The sequence below is a fragment of the Talpa europaea genome (assembly GCF_964194135.1).
Source record: "Talpa europaea genome assembly, chromosome: X".
Lineage (NCBI taxonomy): Eukaryota > Metazoa > Chordata > Mammalia > Eulipotyphla > Talpidae > Talpa > Talpa europaea.
The window spans coordinates 85,219,155-85,239,796 of NC_140081.1; the positions used below are offsets into that span (position 1 = coordinate 85,219,155).

At 41.8% G+C, this 20,642-nt stretch overlaps 1 protein-coding gene across 5 annotated transcripts in view; it reads left to right on the top strand.

Annotated features, from left to right (window-relative positions):
• Positions 1-16,009, top strand: part of LOC311187128 (integrator complex subunit 6-like) — a gene marked incomplete at both ends in the record, with an annotated part of 53,286 nt that extends 37,277 nt beyond the window's left edge. For 2 of the 5 annotated variants that reach the window (XM_084258391.1, XM_084258392.1), the window contains 9 exons: positions 1,991-2,085; positions 3,097-3,207; positions 5,395-5,613; positions 6,532-6,655; positions 7,587-7,729; positions 11,233-11,467; positions 13,914-14,288; positions 15,167-15,260; positions 15,901-16,009. In XM_084258391.1, coding sequence (XP_084114517.1) covers positions 1,991-2,085; positions 3,097-3,207; positions 5,395-5,613; positions 6,532-6,655; positions 7,587-7,729; positions 11,233-11,467; positions 13,914-14,288; positions 15,167-15,260; positions 15,901-16,009 — 1,505 coding nt within the window. The remainder of the gene's footprint in view (positions 1-1,990; positions 2,086-3,096; positions 3,208-5,394; positions 5,614-6,531; positions 6,656-7,586; positions 7,730-11,232; positions 11,468-13,913; positions 14,289-15,166; positions 15,261-15,900) is intronic. The other 3 variants (XM_084258393.1, XM_084258395.1, XM_084258394.1) reach the window with 3 other exon arrangements.
• Positions 16,010-20,642: the final 4,633 nt, after the last annotated feature.

The following is a 20,642-nucleotide window of genomic DNA, read 5'->3' on the forward strand; positions in this document are numbered from 1 at the left end:
TGTTTTTTCATTTTGCACTGTTTTCACATACATGATCTAGTTCCTCAGGAAAATCCTGTGTGGTAAGGCAATTATCATGAAACCCTATTTATAAATGAAATGGAGGCTAATAAAGGTGATTTCTCTAAGCTCCCTCAGCTAAGGATGTGGCTGAGCTTGGACTCAAACCCAGGTCTTCCTCTTTGAAGCAGAAATGAGAAAGGAACTAGAGAAAATATCGATGGTGTGTGAGGTGTTGGCAGTGTCATTTTACTCTCATGCTACACTCATCTCCTCAACTCTCAGATGTTGATCAGCTCGTTTATTGACACCTCTACTGCACCACCCCAGAGGCTCCACGTGAATGGAGATCTAATACGGTAAAAATTATTTTCTGAGCTCCAGAGATGGTGACTAAAACAGTGCACCCTAATTGCTCTCTACCCTTAATCTCGACTGTGGAAGATGTTCTTTCTGCCTTCTTCATTTGTTTACATAAAATCCAGCAAGAATTAATTAGACTGATTGTGGGTGGAAAAGTGGAGTCATCGCAATTGGCATTGTTAGAAATATTATTATTGATTATGATTATTGAATATTTCTATATCTAAATGTCTCCTCAGTCTTGTGGTATTTAAAAATCTGCCTAATTCCCAAAAGACTCCCCATAAAGACACAGCACAGCATAACAGGATATTTCCAAAGTCTCTTGTTCCTTATTGCCAAGATATGATTTGTCTTCAAAGGACCTGCATGCTACAATGAGCCTGAAATCTGTTCAGATCTGTTTTTCTTTGTTCTTGCTAGGTCTTGCAAAAAATCTACACTTTATGACTCTCTAAATTCATTGAAATTAGTTTCAGCAGGAGTGAATAATTTATTATAGCAGTACAAGGAAGAAAATATATAGTTGTTTTCTGTAAAGTAATTCAGAATTTCAAGAGTCCTACTTACAGAGAAATTATGCATATGGTATAGGGATGGTTTTGTCTCTGGAAGTAACCATATTTTTTTTGATAAAGCCAATAAAGCCTAAGGAAGCAAAATAGAAACTCAATTTATAATATCTTTGATATTTATAGTAAGTGTGGCACGTTCATATTGAATATTCACAATGAGAATAACTTCATATTGTGAAATATGAAATAATTTTGAATTATTACATTAGAAAAAAATTTTCCTACCCTCGGAGGAAATAAGTGATATTTTGGAAATTTTCATGTCTTATGTGTAATGTATTTAGGTCATTAAAATAATTAAATGTGAAAAGATAGGGACTATCTGCTTATTTAAGGAAAACATCTCCAGTTATGTTAATATAATTGCTACACAAGAAACATATTTAGTTGTACAGAATTTAAAACTTCAACGTAACATTTCCATTTGCTTTTACTAGTGCCATCACCGAATTGTTAGCTTAGTATTTGAGAGATCTGAGGTCTGTCTTAAAATGCCTGAGGCTGAAATCAAAGAAATCAAAGAGGGGGGAGTATCTAGCTAAACAAATACAGGCTGATCCAAAACATAATTTAGAGCTTGTCATCATTGCCTACAGAATAGAGACTTAGCTTTTGTGTCCGTATATTTTGTAGAGTATCTTACCTTGACCTTTCAGCAAAAAGTATAAGACCCTCTATTTAAATAAAAGAAATATTCCATCTACCAGAGACCATGGATTCCCACTCAGGTGAAAATGACCAATATGAATGTTACCAATATTTAACAGGTCAGAAAAATATTTCACATGGATCAGAGTCAGTGTTTTAATATTCTAGTTTATGTAGCTTCATAGATGGAAGAGAAATATGTATTTCATTTTCTAGAAAAGTACTGTATATAATGTTGATAAATAGTACAACCACCAAAAGTGATAATCAAATCAATTCCAGTGAAAGGTGCAACTAATACAATGAAAACTTGAGATGTCTAGGAAGTGATATGGGTGGCCTGATTTAGATGTTAGAATTTGGGGCTGGAATAATATAATATTTTATTTGGTTTTCTCTTACAGATGACTTGTTTAAAGTTCACAAGCTTAAGCCAAATCTGAAGTGGCGACAGGCTTTTGACGGCTACTTAAAAACTCTGCCTCCATACTACTTATTAGTATGTATTTATGTGTATATATTTATTAAGTGTATGAGAGATGATTCTTGTCACAAGAAATGTCAATGAACCAAAAACTTTACCCCTGAAATAAGATAGTTATGTATTAATTTATAAATATTTGTGTCGTCATTGTCTTCCCAGATTATGTGTAAGAGCTTGGAGATATCCTGGCAGTACATAAGAAAACTGTTTCTTTTATTTCCTTTAACTGCCATGGTTATTTGCATTAAAACACATTTCTATTTTTCTCTTATTAAAACTAACCTCATGAAATTATAATTGGGGGATAAGAAAAATAGGTCTGGATTCGTGTTTTATATTAGTTTCCCTTTTTAACTCTAGAAATTGTGAATATGGGAATTTCCCTCTGGAAAAAAAAAATCTGAGGACATTCTGTTTACTTCATGCCTGTAAAAAAAAAGTGTCCCGGACACAGTATGAAGTGGGGACCCTGTTGGTGGTGGAATTCAAAGAGAGTCAAAAATTACTTGGCCTCATTTTCATTTTTACAATTTGAGGAAAGTATCCATGATGATTTTGAACTGGCCACAAAAACTAAATCAAGATTATCCAAATTATTTCAGAGGTGGATGTGGCAAACTTTAAACCAAGTTTCTAGAGGTGAAAAGGCAGAGCTTTCAATGGTACCATTAGTCACTGGGAGGAGAAACTGGGATGTGCTCGTATTTACCAGGGCAGGAATGGGGTGTACAACAAAATGCAAAGTGAAATGATTTTTATGACTTGAGAATTAAGACTGAAAGCAATTGACCTGTTTGAATTTGCTGTTACTTGCTCTTCTTATCCCACTCTCTTCTGATTTTTTTACTTTCTGCTTCTTGCTTCTCTGCTGTTTTCATTGCCACTTTTGAATGTTCCATGTTTGGTTTTATGTGCAGCACCTTGACTTCTAAGAAATGAATCATGTCCCTTTGCCCCTTATAACTGAACTTTGAGTATTTTAAGATTTATTCTATTCTTACTGTTGTGTATTTTGTTTCCTTATAGCCATTAAAGAAAGCACTAAGGATGATGGGAGCTCCAAATCTGATATCAGATAATTTAGATTGTGGACTTAGTTACAGTGTTATCTCTTACCTTAAAAAACTCAGCCAACAGGTAGTATTGGTAAAAACAAACAAACAAAAATCCTTTGCCCTCAGAAGTGCATTTCCTTATTCTGTAGTGTAATTGTAACTTTTCAAATTAAATGTGTCTATATTTCTCCACTTTATGGATTAGTAGTAATGTGATTCTCTATGGCTTCTAGCTTCACCATTCAACTGCAGTTAAGGGTCTGTCAGTATCATTGGATGCTGTGCCATTTCTTCTTTCGCTTGCCAGCTTGTTCTACCCACAAGCCGGTTGATATTTTGTGGCCTAAGAGGGGCAGAGGCTTGATAGAATTGTCTCATGGGTCACATTGTGTCTATCCTCAACCTAGTTTCTCTGCAAATCACATTGGGCTAGAGCATCCCCCCTTTTTAGATCAGCACACTGAGGTGTGGTGTGATTAAATGAATTGCCTGAAATTAGTTTTTAGGCAAAAATATCCATCTGCTTTTTCTTGGAGAGGGGGAGATGGGGCCAGTGTTCCTCAAACTGGAGGGTGGTAGGCCCCAGGGGACCTGAAGAGCGGAGTCCAATCTCCCCTCTTCTTGTCCACCATCTGTTTCTCCCCTGCCACCTCATTCACCATTATTCACCTTGTCCCTTGCCTGCCCCTCTCTATTAGTACCTCATCCTCCACTCACCCCTACTTATCATACTTCTCACCTCTACCTAGCCCATTCTTGCAGGATGGAAATGTTTGAGAACTGCTAAGTTAGACCTTTACTGCTATACAGATGTGTTATGTGACATGACAAATTAATGCAACACTTTTATTTTCTTCTTATGCACAAGTGCATCCCCAGGCAGGGGACAGTAGTAGCATTTGCAGTGACTGTACTTCAAGTTGCTTATGAAGTTGGCCTTTATAAGACAGAACCAAAATGATGGTTCTGGAATGCTGACACACCTTGCTAGGAACTGACAAAAACTTAAACATTCTCCGGAGTTTACCAACTCCTACCAGTCCAGTGTGCTCATAAATGCAAAAGAAAGTAAAGGCAAACCTGTATTTCTGATCTACCAAATGTCCCCTTACCTCTTTGCCTCTCTGCTAATAGATTTTTGTTGTTGTTGTTAATGTTTTGTTTTGGTTATTTATTTATTGGTTGACCTATTGATTTTCTTTTTATTTGATGTTTACCATAGGCCTTTAAGGCTGTGTCAGCAGGTTATGGCCACAAGGAAGAATAGTGAACAGAGTTGAAACACATGCAAGTTCGGCGACCTTCGGGGACACATTACTTGTATAGTTTTATAAACGAGCATTCAGACCATTTAAGGAAACTTCCTCTTCATTTGCTCTTATTCCTTACTTCATGCCTTACTTAAAATAATAAACAATTAATTCCAATATTAAGGAAGATTAATTAATGCCTCTGAAAAAACCATAAGAAATTCAAAATTGCTTTGGGCTTACTGATGGAATTCCATCTTTTAGACAAAAAAGAAAAGATCATTACTAATTTATAATAGCTCTAATTACTAATTTAATTACTAATTTAATAATTCTATATCACCAGTGTTCCTCGAACCATCTCAGATGTATGTAAATCACAAAATATGCCCAATACATTGCTACAACTCACTCTGAAGCAATATTTATCAGTATGATATAATATTGTCTATTAAAAGGATTTTGTAATTGTAAGAATTATATATACTGAGTACATGTTGTAAATGATATACTCAGTAATATTTGTTGCATTTAACATTACCTCTAAGACTTTTTTGGATGATCCAGTATTAGAGATTAGCAGTTTAATTTTTTCAGATATAATGCCAATCAATGTAATCTGAATTTTAGCTCTAGTTTACATTTATAAACACAGTCTTAAAACCACTATGTGTGGGACCTAAATGAAAATGTTGAATTAGACTAAATTTTGCAGTACCAAAATATTTCTTTAAATGTCTATGAATGTAATTATTCATGATTTCCATTCTGATATGATTCAATCATAATTTTGACACTAGACAAAAGAGAAGTTATATTGTAATTTATCTTTCTAGCCCCCTCTGTCTGTTTGCTGTGGTAGTACAAAGAAACACAGGAAAATGTTTAGTTACCTATTTTTCTGTGATTTGAAATTGAAAATTGTTCTGTGGGGTTCTTAAAGTGTTATTTTTCTTAAGTAGAAAAATGGCAGTGATAATTTAGATCTTTCCATAACATACTATGTACTTTCATTTTAGACCAAACTAGAGTCAGAACGAATACTAGCATCAGTGGGGAAGAAACCTCCCCAGGAAATTGGAATCAAAGTGAAAAATCATTCTGGAGGTGGCATGTCCTTAACTCACAATAAAAATTTTAGAAAATTATTGAAAGAAATCATAGGGGAAACTCCATCGAGGCTGACAGAATTGAATACCAAAGAATTTGCTGGCTTCCAAGTAGGGCTTTTAAACAAGGTAAATTGTGACATAAATAGTTTGTATTTGTTTAAACTTGACTGATACGTTTATGTCTTCCATAGGACTTTAGTTTTTAAATAATTACCATCATGTTTTGGACTTAGAGTTATTAATGGACCGATTCAGGAATTGTTCTGCCATCAGATACCAATAAGGAATTAAATATACAAACTATGTTTGGGGGAATAATGCCCAAGATGAAGGGGAGAAGTGGCCGCAGGAGGCAGGGAGGGCCTTGGGCCGTCCTGGGGACCCTGTCCCCGGGAGAGGAGGGCCGGGCGCGGCTGAGGGGGCATCCCCGGGCAGGGCGGTGGGTGAAGCGCCCCAGACGGCGGGGCGGCCGGGAGAAAGGCCGGCCCGCCCAGCGGGGCCCTCGGGTCCGGTGGTGTCCCTGCCGGGAGGCGCACGTCGGGCAGACCCCGCCGGCCCCAGCGCCCCAGCCCCGGGCCTTGCTCAGCCGCGCGCGGGGCCGGCCGGGAAGGAGGCGCCGGCTCCGAGGCGAGGCGAGGATAGGCGAGGCGGCCGCCGAACCCTCCCCCCAACGCATTGGGAGGCCCTCGGGCCCGCTGTCCTCGCGGGGCGGGGCTGCGGCGAGGCCGGGGCGGCGGGGCCGTCTGGCGGGGCCGGGACCCCGGCCGGGCTCCCAGTCGCGGGCCGCGGGGGTGCCACAGGTGTCAGTCTCGGGCCTCGGGGTTGCCCGGGACGCTGGAAAACCATCTTCCCAGTGGCTTTCCCGCCCGGGCCTGGATTAGAACTCAGGGCAGAGCCAGCGAGGGCAGATTTCCCACTGGGGAAACCCCAGGCCCTCCGTTGTGTCGAATACCGCGCTCGTCACGTCGATGCTGAGGGGGTGAGCATGAATACGGAGAGGAAAGCCTCGGGAGTAACTGAAATTATTTGTTTCCTTTAAAGCAGAATTTCAATCCGCAGACATATAGAAATGCTTATGATATTCCACGCCGAGGTCTCTTAGACCAGTTAACAAGAATGAGATCCAATTTGCTGAAAACACACAAATTTATTGTGGGACAAGATGAAGGTAAATGAACAAAGAATTACTTTTTGTTGATTAGGAAAATGTCAAGCCTGACTTATATGAAGGTGTTTATTACATAATGAGTAGGTTATTTTTGTGATACTTTAATGTTCAGAATACTGATTATTGGGGACTCTCTAGATGTACCCAAGTACAAGTTTATTGTTCTTGGGCTTAAAGGGAAGCATGCGTTAATCAGGACGTATTACACTCCCCATGTTTAGCTCTTTTGAGCCTCAGAATCACCCCATGATCTACTTATTATTTTGATGCCCTATGAATATGGAAACTAAGAGTAAGCATTTTAATAGTTTACTCAGGAATAGGGAATAGGAAAGTACAGAAACTAGGTCTTTCAGATTTTGGATTTTGGAAATTGATGCCCTGACATTGTACCACTCACCCAATGAATTCAATCAGTATTTCCTCATTTACACTCAAGGAATGAAACTGAAAGTATCTAGGATAATTGGTGGTGGTTTACGATTCCCCTTTATTCCATGTTGATGACTTTAAGAACAATCAGTTGTCCATTAAAATTAGAAAATTTTATCCTGTCCAACTTCTGAAATTATGCGTTAAGTTTTGAAGGGGTGGGGGGGTGACTTTTTAGGGAAGAGAACCTGTAGATTGAATCAAAATCTCAAGAGGGTGAGTAAGGCCCACTAACCAAGGTTCTCTGGATGGTAAGAACCTTAGGCTTGCTTTGAAAGGTAAGGCGGTTGTTCTTAGCCTGGTAATTTAAGTTTGTAAGCAGCAGTGATGGTGAACTGAGTGATGAGTGGAACAAAGAGATCATTTCAGATCCTAGAATGCTAGATTTGAGATTTTAGACTCTCTCAGATGCCAAAATACACATCACTAAAGCAGTCTGTGATCATGTCCTTTCAAAAGGATCATGCGCTTCAGCAACATAGCATCTGTTTCTTTCCAGATTCCCTTCACAGTGTTCCAGTAGCACAAATGGGTAACTACCAGGAATATCTAAAGACGTTGGCTTCTCCGCTTCGAGAAATTGATCCAGATCAACCAAAAAGGCTGCATACTTTTGGCAATCCATTTAAACAAGATAAGAAGGTAGGATACCTTTTTCTATGTCTGTACATTGTGATGATTTTGCTATAATTATTTTCTTCTCGAAGAGATGACTATAATTCAAAGGTTCTCCTGTTTATTTAAAAGATAAAATAAAACTCTAGGGCTGTTTGTGAATGGAAAGTGGTAGCCTCCTGATGCAAGAGTGTGTTGGTTGAACAAAATAATAACTGACATTTATTGAATACCTAATCATAGCTCATATTTTATTTTTTAAAAAGATTAATTTATTTATGCATACAAGAACTGAGGTACAGGGAGAGGTGTGGGGTGTGAGAGGATTCACCGGAGACAGAGTGCAGAACAGAACAGGCAGATTGACTGAAATACACTGCTGAGGGGAGCAGCAGGCGAGACAGGAGAGGTCTGCTGCTCCTTGTGGGTTGCTCCCTGGCTGGGGATCAAACTTGTGCTGCCATGGCTGCGGACAGCTTCATAGGTTGCATCTTAACCCCTTGCACCACCAGGGAGGCCCCACAGCTCACTTTTTTAAAAAAAAGATTTATTTATTTATGCATACAAGAGCTGGGGTACAGACCAGAGGTGTGTGTGTGGGGTGGGGGGCGGTGAGAGGATTCACCAGAGACAGAGTAGGGAACAGAACAGGCAAACTGACCAAAGTACACTGCTGAGGGGAGCAGCGGGCGAGTCAGGAGAAGTCTGCTGCACCATGTGGGTTGCTCCCTGGCTGGCTGGCAATGAAACTTGCGCTGTAGTAGCTGCGGACAGCTTCATAGGTTGCATCTTAACCCTTGCACCACCAGGGTGGCCCCCCCATAGCTCACATTTTAAGTGATCACATTTAATGCTTGCAACCATTCTGCAAGGTGAACATTACTGTTTCACTTAAGAGGAAATCAAACCTCTCAATAGTCAGATATCTTTTTTATTTTAAATATTTTATTTTATATAATTCTGACATTTTTCATTTTTGCGCAATGTATGCATTTTCATGTTGGTTATAGTCCCCATACAATTGCACCCCCCTTATTTTGACCCTAATCCTTCCTCTCCCCGCCGCCCCCAGTGGTGTGTCTCTGGTTTATAGTTGCTTGTTGATTTTGATTTTTACTTTATTATAATTAGTCTTTTTCCTGGTCCCTTCTAAATTCCTGCTATGAGTGAGACCATCCAGTATAATAGTCAGATATCTCACCCCGAGTGGCACAGCTAATAAAAATCCCACATCTGGGGGGGATGGGGCGGGAAGAAGAAGGACTAGGGTCAAAATAAGGGGGGGGGTGCAATTGTATGGGAAATATAACCAAATGAAAATGCATACATTGTGCAAAAATGAAAAATGATGTCAGAATTATATAAAATAAAATATTAAAAAAATCCCACATCTTTGCAATTTCAGTCAGTATTTATTCTTACCCCCTACATTAATTTCTTTAATATTGATATCACCATTTATTTCCTGTTTCTGTTATTCAGATATCTAGTGCACTATCTAGTGATGAATATTCCTCTTGAATGTGATATTGTTTTATATGGATTGTCCTACTACAGATCTAAATATCTAAATGTGAGGTGTGTGTGTGATATACTGATTTAACCGCTTAAGCACAAAGATAAGTAAGGATTACTTTTACTTTTAGAGGAGCTCATTGGTCTTAAGGTGCAGACCATATAGTAATTTGTTCTGTAATAAAACTAGACTGAGTATTCTAGTATTCTCTCAGCCCAATCCTTAATTAATTTGAATTTTTCTCCATCTTTTTTTGTATTTTGGCTTCCTCATTTATAGCACTGAGAATAATAATCACACCTAATAGAGCCCTGTAGAATATTGACTTAGTATATGTATGTTGTTTAGAACATTGCCTGACATGTCACGAAATGCTCAATAATTAAATTTTCCCCATTCTGTATTGTTAAGTTTTTGAGAAAAGCAAGTGCTTTGGAAAAGGCATTTATCATGATTTTATTCAAATAATGAGGACTCATATTTTTTGGTTATCCTTGAATGAGAACAGCTTTAGCTAATCTATACTACTGACTCTGATCTTTTATCTACCCCAAGAATGAAAAGCCCCCTTATTTCTGTCCACCAAGGTGACCATATTTGCATCGCTGTGAGTTTGCCATTGGGGGAATTACATTTTCCATATACATGAAGCATTCTATACCATGATAATCAATATTTCTTAATGGTGAGTTTAAATACAAATGGACAACTAAAGGGGTTTTTTTTTCCCTTACCAAGAGTTGATACAAAGTGGTTTGTACCTACTCTGAAAGGTAACTGTGGGTTTACAGGTACCCCTTGATTTTCAAAAGTTTGTATTAAGACACCTTGCTTTTACAAATCACTAACATTACTACAGATTTCCCTTCCTATTCAAAAGTAGAGCCCTCCTGTGAAACCTTTTCTGTGAAACCTTTTGTGAGCTGAAATGGTCTAAAGCAAAGAAGCAATTTCCCATTAATTTATATGGAAAATCATTCTCAGACCCCAAAATAATCTACCAAATCATACCAAATAACACATAAAACCTAAAACCACACTAACATATAGTAAAAGTAGGAAGGTGTGGTTAAATACACAGCCTGTATAAAGTAGTTTCCAGGGAAGGATCTTGGTGGTACCACTCATTGTAGGGGTGCATGCTTTCACTAGATCAGCTGCTGCAAAACCAACACTGAATGCTATTTTTCACTTTTCACCCTTTATTGTAAAATCAGAAATCCGCTTTGAATTTCTTTGCTTTAGTGAAAACAGGTACTTGTATCCCCTGCTTTTCAAAAGTTCGTGTTATGCACCACTTTACTTTTATAGAAGACCTAAATTAGTACCTTTTTTCAGTAACAAAGAAACACAAAGATTTCTGATTTTGTGACAAAAGTGAAAACAGTCTTCAGCATGAGTTTTGCAACAGCCAATGTAGAGGCAACAGGTACCCTGAACAGTGAATAGTGACTGTAGCCCTTCCAAGGTCCTTTCCTGGGAACTAGTTTTTACAGGCTTGTCATGTCATTCCTGCTTTTACTGTATGTTAGTGTTGTTTTAGGTTGTACACGTTATTTGGTAGGTTATTTTTTTGAGGCTAGAATGCTCAAAATTTTCTTCCATATAAGTGAATGGTAATTGCTTCATCACTTTAGGCCATTTCACTTTACAAAAGTTTCAAAGGAGTGCTTTCTTTTCAGATTGCAGGTGAAAACTGTATTCCCATTTTGGTTGATGAGAGTTGCTCATTCCTGAAGCATTCTGATTAATAATAATTGTATACTATGTTTGACCTTGAACAACATCTTGCGTTTTAGTTTCCTCCTTGTTCCACTTAGGCTGGATTAAAATTGAGTTGTGATCTCTGAAAGCAGAGACTGTGTGGGACATGGTGAAAATTTGGTCCATGGTGAAGACCCGTATTGGTGATGACATAGTAATGCTTGATGGTATTTGCATATGAGGCAAGCTTGCAATTTTGTCATAGTTAGATTTTTGTCTTTAATGAATTATGTTCATTGATGTTTTCTAGGGAATGATGATTGATGAAGCGGATGAGTTTGTAGCAGGGCCACAAAATAAAATCAAACGTCCTGGAGAACCCAGCAGTCCTGTGTCATCTAAGAGAAGGCGAAGTATGTCCCTGCTGTTGAGGAAAGCACAAACACCACCTACTGTAACTAACCATATGGGCAGACAGGGACCACTCTCAGGCTTGTGGTTCCCATCTTATCCAACACTCATAAAACCCACCCTTGTACATACAGGTATAGAGTAGTGGCTATGATTGCCTTATGGCTCCTTGAGGACTAAGACACTAAACAGTTTTATTTTCCTTTGATTTATTTCTCTTATCTTTAGCTTTTCTCATTAAGTAAACTATTATTAAATCATCAATGTGGTAGGTACAATAAACCTTTTTTTCAAGGATCTCAGTCTATAGGAGAACCACACATGGATCCACATAAAGATCCATCCTTGCATAGTCATTAATACAAGATGAAGAAATGGAGAGATATGAGCATGTTGCTTTGCCAGTCAGGCCACAATGAGACACAATCCTTTAGAGTTGCTTTGAGAATCAGAAGGATAAAGCAATAGGGGGAAATGGCTCGGTCAGAGGATGAGTGTGTGCTTGCTGCCTATGTCCTTACCTCCTGTTCATGCCTTAGCCCAGTGTAGCCCACCTCTGCCTCCTCCATCCACTGAAACAGGTCTCATCCAGGCCCCAGTGTGCTGCATGCTGCCTTGCTTCATTGCATCATTTGGCACAGTGGTCTACTCCCTCTTCCATGGAAACTTTCTTGGGTTTCCAGACAGCACAAACTCGTGCATTTCCCTTTAATAAGGGCTCCTTTTCATGCTCTTTGCCTGATTTCTCCACTCCTTTCCACCCTAAAGAGTGTAGGACCCCACAGTTCAGTCCTGAACCCTTTCCTTTTCACTGCATACCTTACGTAATCCCAGGTGCTCTTGGGACTTTAAATAAGGTTTCCATTTCAACAGTTTGGATATTTATACCTTTAGACTACAGTGTGCTCCAAATGTGAGACTCAAATTTAACTGTGACATGGTATCTCAGCTTAGGTGTCTAGTAGACATATAAAACTCAATAGGTTTCATATGTTGCATCTGACCTTCTGACCTCCCCCTCTCCAGAAAGCTCTACTTGCAGCTTTGCCCTGTGCCGCTGACACCAGCTTTATCTGCTGGAAACAGCCTGCTGTTAATGCATATGGGGGTAGGGAGATGGAGAAGCCCTGGATTATAGTATTTGCAGATTCCCACCGTGGAAATCATGTCAACATTATCAATGCCAAGCTATCAGCATGAGGTTGTTGAACTTGAGACAGGAAAAACTGACACAATCCACTCCAGCAAGCAGTTGTGCACCGGCTCCTGCACACTCCTGGCACTGTTATTTACCCAGTGCTTCAGGGGAAAAAACTTGAGTCACCTTAATGTATCTGTTATTCTTCTCACACTTCAATCTCTTAGCAGCAAGTCCAGACAATTTGACAATCAATATAATTCCTGTTTTCCACCATGGTGCCGTCATTTCTTACCAAACTACTATAACAGCTTCCTATTCTTGCTTCTGCCTAACCGTTTTCTGCCTGCAGCCAGAGTGATCATGTGGACACAGAGATCCGATCCTACCGTGTCCATCCCGATAGCCCCTCAAGCCCTCCTGTGCAGTCATAACCCAATCCCAACTCCCAGCCACAGTCTGCAAGTGCTCTGCGACCTGGGCCTGCCACCCTGTGCTAGCGGGTCTCCTCTGGGTCTCCCTGCTGTTCTGCCTGCCTCTATCCTTTATGGTCCCTGCTTGTCCCTTCCTGTGGGCCCTCCCTTGCCCTGACTGCAGCCTGGATCTCCATGTGCACAGGGCCAGCTCTTTCTCCTCCTGTAGACTCTGCCTACAGGACACCTCCTCGGAGGGCCCCACCTGACCATGAGCTCCATGGAGCCTCCCCCTCCTGCTCTCTATCACCTCACCACTCACTGCTTTCCTAGGACAATTCAGACTACTTGCTTAGCAGGTTGTGCCTTTGCTGCCTGACCTCCCCATGAGAATGGAAGTTCTGTAAGGGTAGGGTTTGCTCTTGTTTGTCTTCTTCACTGCCGACCCCCAGCTCCTGGCACAGAGGAGGATGAGTAAGAGGAGTAGAGTTGTGAGACTTGCAGTGAAAAGAGATCCTGAGACAGAGAAGAGGGGTGAGGATAATCATATGCTGACAGGGATCTTCGGTGGTGGAATGCCTATGGAACCTTCAAACCTAATGGCTAGCTCTGTTTGCTCAGCGTTGTTGAGGTAGAGAACGAGGTTGAGGGGGGCCATCAACTCTGCATCAAGCTCAGTGAAGCATGACATTTTATAAGTAAATTACGGAAATCATGACACCCAGTGGGACTTGCTGCTTTCCAGCTTGTAAAGCACAACCAGCGGCTACGAAACCCCGAGTCAGGAAATCTAAGAATCTTTGTGAGCTGTTTGTCTTCCTTGGTTTCCACATGTATTCATAGTGCCATGAAGAGCAGAAAGGGTTGTATTCTCTTTCCTGGGCTCGATTTGAGGGTCTCAGACTTCATCTACCACATCCCCTTTGCTTTATGAAGTAATTTTTTCAAAGCTGGTGAGTACCAGGGTCTACCTGCGGGGCTGCTGTCATGCACCTACCTGGCAGCTCAGCTTCTCAATTTGATTTCCAGATGTTACTGTCACTCATGAAGTCCATGAAGAGAAGATGGAAAATGGTCAAATCCCACCTGATGTCTTTTTGTCAAAACCTGCTGCACCAGAGCCCGTGAATATGGCAGGAGATGGTATTGCACCCAACCAACTGGATTTCCTGCCTGACGACTTCGCTAATCTCAGGAAAGATGGCCTGATTCACAAACCTGGTAGTAGTACACTTGGAGGAGGAACCAAAAACTCCAGTGTCTCTGCGGATGAACAGAAAGTCTCGGCAACATCTGCTTTGAGAACTGTGCCAAATACGTTGCAAATAACTCCTGCTATGGCACAAGGAATCAATGCTGATATAAAACATCAGTTAATGAAGGAAGTTCGAAAATTTGGACGAAGTAAGTAGTGAAAGAATACCTATCCTCTCATTCTGCAGTTGAGAATAGATTCAAGCTGTCTCCTGCAGCATATTTTGGGATGTAGTGGGTTTTCACTTAAAGTAATTCCTCTTGCATTAACTAAGAAGACTTAGTACAAGTTTCTCTCCTTGTCTCCTACTTACTGTAAGTTGCCTTTTGCTGTAACAAGTTACCACAGATTTCATGACTTAAAACAACACAAATTTTTATCTTACATTTGTGGAAGTCAGAATTCTGAAATTTTTTTCAGTCAGCTAAAATGAAGGTGTTAGCAGGGCAGCATCACTTCTGGAGATTCTGTGAAGAATCTGTTTTCCAGGCTTTTCCGGCTTCTAGAGGCTGCCTGCATTCCTTAACTCATGGCCTCTTCCTCAACTGCCAAACCAATAATGTTAGCAACTTTTCTCCTCTCTAACCTCTGCTCCCATCCTTACCATCTTTTCTCTCCGACCCTAACTCTATTGCCTCCTTATGACAAGACCAGGAATATTTGTGATTACATGGAGCCTACAAGCATAAAGTTGGATAACTTGCCATCTGAAGATCTATGACTTAATATGAGTTAATTACATCTGCAAAATAAAGTTTGTTTTGCCATAGAAGATAACATATTCATGGGTTTCAGAGATTGGGGCCAGGATAACTTTGGGGTCCATTATTTAACCTACCACATTAAGTTAGTGCTTAAAGCATTTCCTTAGTATGTATGTGTGGATATCTTGATTTGAGTATTTAAAATACAAACTATGTCTAGCTTTCCACCCATGAGGAATGATTCCCAAGCATGTGTGAAGAGTGAATTTTATTTCCCATTCATTATTTTTGAAAATTCTGAAGTTTTGTTTTCATATCTCCAGAGTATGAAAGAATTTTCATTTTGCTTGAAGGAGTGCAAGGACCTCTTGCAGTCAAGAAACAGTTTGTTGAATTTACCATCAAGGAAGCTGCAAGGTGGGTGTGAAGAGAAGCTTATAGCAGTGGGCCAAAGCAGGGCATGGGGAGGAATAGGCTTAGCCTTGGTTTTCTCACACCCTGGCCTTCCCTCCTGGTTAAGGCTGTCTCCAGAGGCATTTTGGCTGATATGCTCTGAGTCAAATTCATCCATGCAAATCTTTTTTTAAAAAGGTTTATTTATTTATGCATACAAGAGCTGGGGTACAGGCCAGACATGCGGGGGGTGAGAGGATTCACCAGAGACAGAGTGGGAAGCAGAACAGGCAGACTGACTGAAATACACTGCTGAGGGGAGCAGAGGGCAAGCCAGGAGAGGTCTGCTGTGCCATGTGGGTTGCTCCCTGGCCGGGGATCGAACTCGTGCTGCAGAGGCTGCAGATTGCTTCATAGTGTGGTGCTTAACCCCTTGCGCCACCAGGGAGGCCCCATCCATGCAAATCTATGGCGCCTTCTAGGCTCACCAGCCTGAGGTGGGCTTGAGTCCTTGGTTAGCATTGTATTTGCCAAGCTCTGTCTTTCCAGAGGACACATTTTTATTTCCATGTAAATGTCAGTTCCACTTCATACCCCACATGGTGATTTGCACATCCTAAGTGTTTTAAGTGTCTTTTGGTTAATAATATCTCTTTATTTTTAGGTTTAAAAGACGAGTCTTAATTCAGTATCTTGAGAAGCTACTAGAAAAAATAGATTCCCACTATCTTCCCAACAATGTTAATCACATCAACAGCAGATCATCATGCTAACATAAAGAACAAGGAGAAAAAAGACAAGTTGTCTGTGCTATAGGATGGAGTGGAATGTTGTTGAAGCTTCCTGGAACGTTTCAGTCCCGGGATTTGCCTTCCAGAGACCACAAGAAAGCTGTGGAGTTTTTGATTTTATGATTCTCTGGCAGTAAAATCTGGGCTTTTGCCCTAGAAGTTTTCTTTGAAAGTATCAATTATTGTTTTGTTGTTTCTTTTCCCAGTCGAGGAAGGTGATGGTGATGTTATTAATTCAGCAGGTTGAATTCAGTGAATACTGCTGCCCCTACCACAGGTGATAAGGGTGCACTCTTTGAACTTTGCTGTTCTGGGCATTTCCAGGGCACGGGTGGTGCTGACTATGTCCTGCAGAAAAAAGAGGTCTACAGAATTCAGTCGGTCATCTTGCATGTGCTGAACAAAGTTTCAAAAGTTCCTAGTTGTGCCTTTTAAACCATGCAATATTCAGGATAGTCTGAATCAAAGAGTAAGAAAGCTGCTATTGGGGTAACTTATTTCTCTGTGGGAGGGGACCAAACGATCTACCTCCAACTCTTCTATTTTGTCTAGAGACATTACAAGTGCAACCTAAGGTCACCCCCACCCCTGACATTTATTCTTGTGTGTGATGACAGAAAGTCTTCAGGTGGACTTGTACCTTCTGTGCTTTGGAAGCACCAAAAGAAAAAAAATCATGTATATATTTCCTTTAATGTTTATACAAAGGTTTATATGGAGCAGTATTGTTATGTTTGTATTAATTTGCAAAAATTTACATGTACAAAAATTTGGGCTTTGCAAATATAAAATAAATCATTTTATTGATTTTCACAAGTTCCTTAATACTAGAGACATTTCTAGTTTTTTCTTTCTTGTGAAGGCCTTCCTTCCTTTCAGGAAAAAATGTGTTAAACAGATTAAAATGTTAACCTAAGGACTGAAACTTCCAAACACCATTCACGGAATTGAGTGATATTGCTAGAATGGCAGAGATGAGTACTCTGAAGCAGTAGGGATCAATCCCACCCGAGAAACACTGAAAACACTGGTCCATTGAGAAGCACTTGGCTTACCAAGTGCCTTGGTCGAGCCTGAACACGTGGCCACGGGGCACCAATTCTCCATGCCACATGAGCTGCACATCCCACCCTCGGTGTTTTCTGACTCTTCAAGTACAGCGGTGGGAATGCACAGAGGTGCCCCATTATCAAATGACAATATTCTATCCAACGTGAGAATCAGCAGGTGCTGAGGTCACAGTCCTTTTCATGAGGAAGTAGCCCCAAATTTCTTCCTGCTCCATTATCCTCTCTCTCTGTTTCTTGGAAGAATTCTAAGATGGTTCCAAGTCCATTGTTGTGTGGTGTCACTCATTAAATTACAGGACAAAAGTGATGTTGCAGATGTCACTAAGGTTAGGATCATTTCGTCCTCATGAAACGGGTGGTCAGAGGCAACAGGGCAGGAGGCCAGATGGAAGGATGGAACAGCCACCCACCTGCCTGGGCTCTGAGACAAGAAAGCTGCCAAAAAGCCCCAAAAGACCAAAAACCAAAACCAAGGGCTATAGCAATACAATACCCACACAATAGGGGCTTATGGGCTATAGCCTAACAAAGGACAGTGCCCTATGAGAGGAGAGGTCGCTGTCTGTGGGTTCTCACCCACGTGCACAATTGCAAGAGACCTCAGGCTCCAGGAACAACAACCATGGGGTTTATTTTACAAATGGGAAATAAAGAGCTCACTGTGCCCACATGTGGCCAGCTATCTCACCCAGATAGTGTCAATGACAGTCTCCACCGGTCACCAGGAGTGCTGGACAGCACTGGCCAGTAGTGATGTTCATCACTGGTCCCTCAGAGGTGGTGTCAGAGACACCAAGTGTCAACAGCTCTCTGTGAGTCAGTTGGGCTACACCAACAACAAACAGCTCTTTCAGACACCAGGCCCAGGCCTTTGGTGCTCTTTTCAGGAAACATCAGAGACTGGTCCTCTGGTCTTTGGCTTTTCTTCTGTCCTCAGAAGTTGGCTGCTGGATACTTTTCTTCTTTGGAAGCCAGGAAGGGAGACTTCCCATTCTTTCTTCTTCCTTCAGAGGCTGGAACCATCTTTGAATCTCAGCTACTGCTGACCCTGGCTTATATCCTCTTTCAGGGTGCCCCACCCACAAGTTTGATTGGACCATTTTTCAATCCTGTGGCTGATTGTACCATTTAGCACCAATCAGCTCATAGCTCACACCTGATTAGTCTATACCAGAAAGTGCACTGTTACATAAAAGGGCTCTCAGGAGCAACAGCCACAACAGACTTGTGGTAGGGCAACAGGATGAAAGAAAAACACTGCTCTTGCGGCTCCCACCGCTGAGGTGGCTGGGTTCTGGTAACACTCATGTATCGGCATTAATGGGAGCACCTGGTGCTACGTGGTTGCTGGCTCAAAAATGGAGAGGTCCCCATGAAAAGTTCCTGCTAGTGGCCTGGAAAGGGTGAATGAGCCCTAGCTAACAGCCAGCAGAAAATCAAGGACTTCAGTGCCACAGTCTACCTCTACCCCACAATGAATTAGAAGCACATTCCATATTCCATCTTCCAGATGAGAACACAGGGTAGCTAAAATCCTGATTTCAACCCGAAGACCCAAAGCAGAGAATCACATCAAAACCATCCAGAATTGTGCCTCTCTGGTGGCCTAGGGTTTAAGTCTCAGCACTATCACCACTACAGCCTGAGTTCGATCCCTAGCCAGGGAGCTAACCCACAGGGCACAGCAGGCCTCTCCTGTCCCTCCGGCTGCTCCCCTCAGCAGTGTATTTCAGTCAATCCACCTGTTCTGCTCCCTACTCTGTTTTTGGTGAATCCGCTCTCGCCCCCTGCACCTCTGGCCTACACTCCAGTTCCTCAGTGCAAAAACAACAACAAAAAACAAACAAAAAACAAAAACAAACAAACAAAAAAAACATCCAGACTTGTGAGCTACAGAACTTGCAATAATAAATAGCAAATGGGGGTTGTTTTAAACCATTTGGGATAATTGGTTTTAAGCCATTGACTTTCAGCAAAGTGTTTTACAAAATAAAACACGAATATGCTCTCTGAATTTCCCAGGTAGCCTCAGGTGGCTTACACTGAGATCAGTTGGCTTGAGAAGCAGCAGGTGAGGCCTGGGTTAGAGGTAGCTGTTCACAATATGCAGACCCTGCCTTAATCCCTTCTTCCAGAACAAAACCAGGAACAGGTTGACTTCCAGTCTGGTTCACTGGACTAATTCTCAATGGAAACGGTGGCATAAGGGAAGAGACATTGTGGGTGGATACAGGAAGAACCAGGGAAACCCACTCCCGAGAAAACCAGTGAGGACACTGGCAAGGCATGTCCAAGGTTTTCAGCAGTCTGGGGATTACCGAAATGCTTGCAACAAGCTGAAGAGTGTTGATTCAAGAAAGAATGGCTGGATCGCAGTAGAAAGAATGGCTGGATAACCATAGCAACAAGGAGATTTGGGATGTTTTCACCAGAAATATCCGGCCCTGATCCTCAGGTCCCTGGTAGCCTTGAAGCCAGTGACTTCTCGTGGCCAGTTGCTCTGAACAGCAGCAAGTCATCAGCCAAGGAGAGGGAGACACTGGCTGGAGGTCCCAGCAATCGGTAGTCCCAAACAACTGTCACTAGATAACTTGTCTGATGAGTGCCTGCGAAGGACGATTCTCAGGGCGGGAATAGCCCTATTCATCCTCTGAAGGTGCAAGGTAGGAATTCCTGTAGTGTGGGGAGAACAGCAGGGGAGGACAGTGGGCAGCCTGTTGGAGCTTTGAGTTTTCTGGGAATACTTCTCAGGTTTCCCCTACCGATCATGTGTCCCGGAGGACACTCTTCTTAACAAATGCTTCTAAATAGCTCATCAGGAATAGTTGTTGTTTTGGGATGATGTTATTATTTTCCTCTTTTAATCTGTGACTAAATTGTACCGGTTATATTGCCTGTCAGCTCCAATTTCACCCTGTTTCTCCTCTGTGATAATGTTCAGGCCTTTAAATATTTTTTTTATTGTGGTAGTTGTTCTAGAAATGTGTCTGCGGAGGGCGCTAGAGTGCACGAAAGGGGCAAGTCTGGCCTCCTGGTGCTGGGTTGCGGCCACGGCGGGCTCCCGCGGCATGCCAGGCTGCCCAGCGCAGGCTCCACACCCGGCCGGCTTGTCCAGTGCTCCGCGGCCTGCTGCAGGCCAGGGAGCCTGCGGCTTCCCGGAGCCCCTCCCAGGAGCCCATCCCAGCTCTGCAGAGACACCTCCCCGTGCGCATCGCTCTGCTCCCTAGAGGGCGCGTTTCCAGCGAGTCCCAGAGAGCTCTGTTCTAGCTCATTCCACCGGCGAGGCGCAACTCCACTACCATTTTGTGAGTTGCTCCCGGGCTGTCTCAAGCAGGCGAGGAGGGCGTTCCTTCTGACTTTGTGCCGTCCCTCTCAGGAATGCGAGATTGCTTTGAAATTTGAACATCAATGCAATGCACCACATTGACAAAAAAGGGCAGAGAAACATGTTTTTTTTTTTTTTAATAAGTCCCAGGGTATTTATTTTTTATTTATTTATTTTTGTTGTTGTTGTTGGACCCTCGCAGGCGGCCGGGGAACGAACC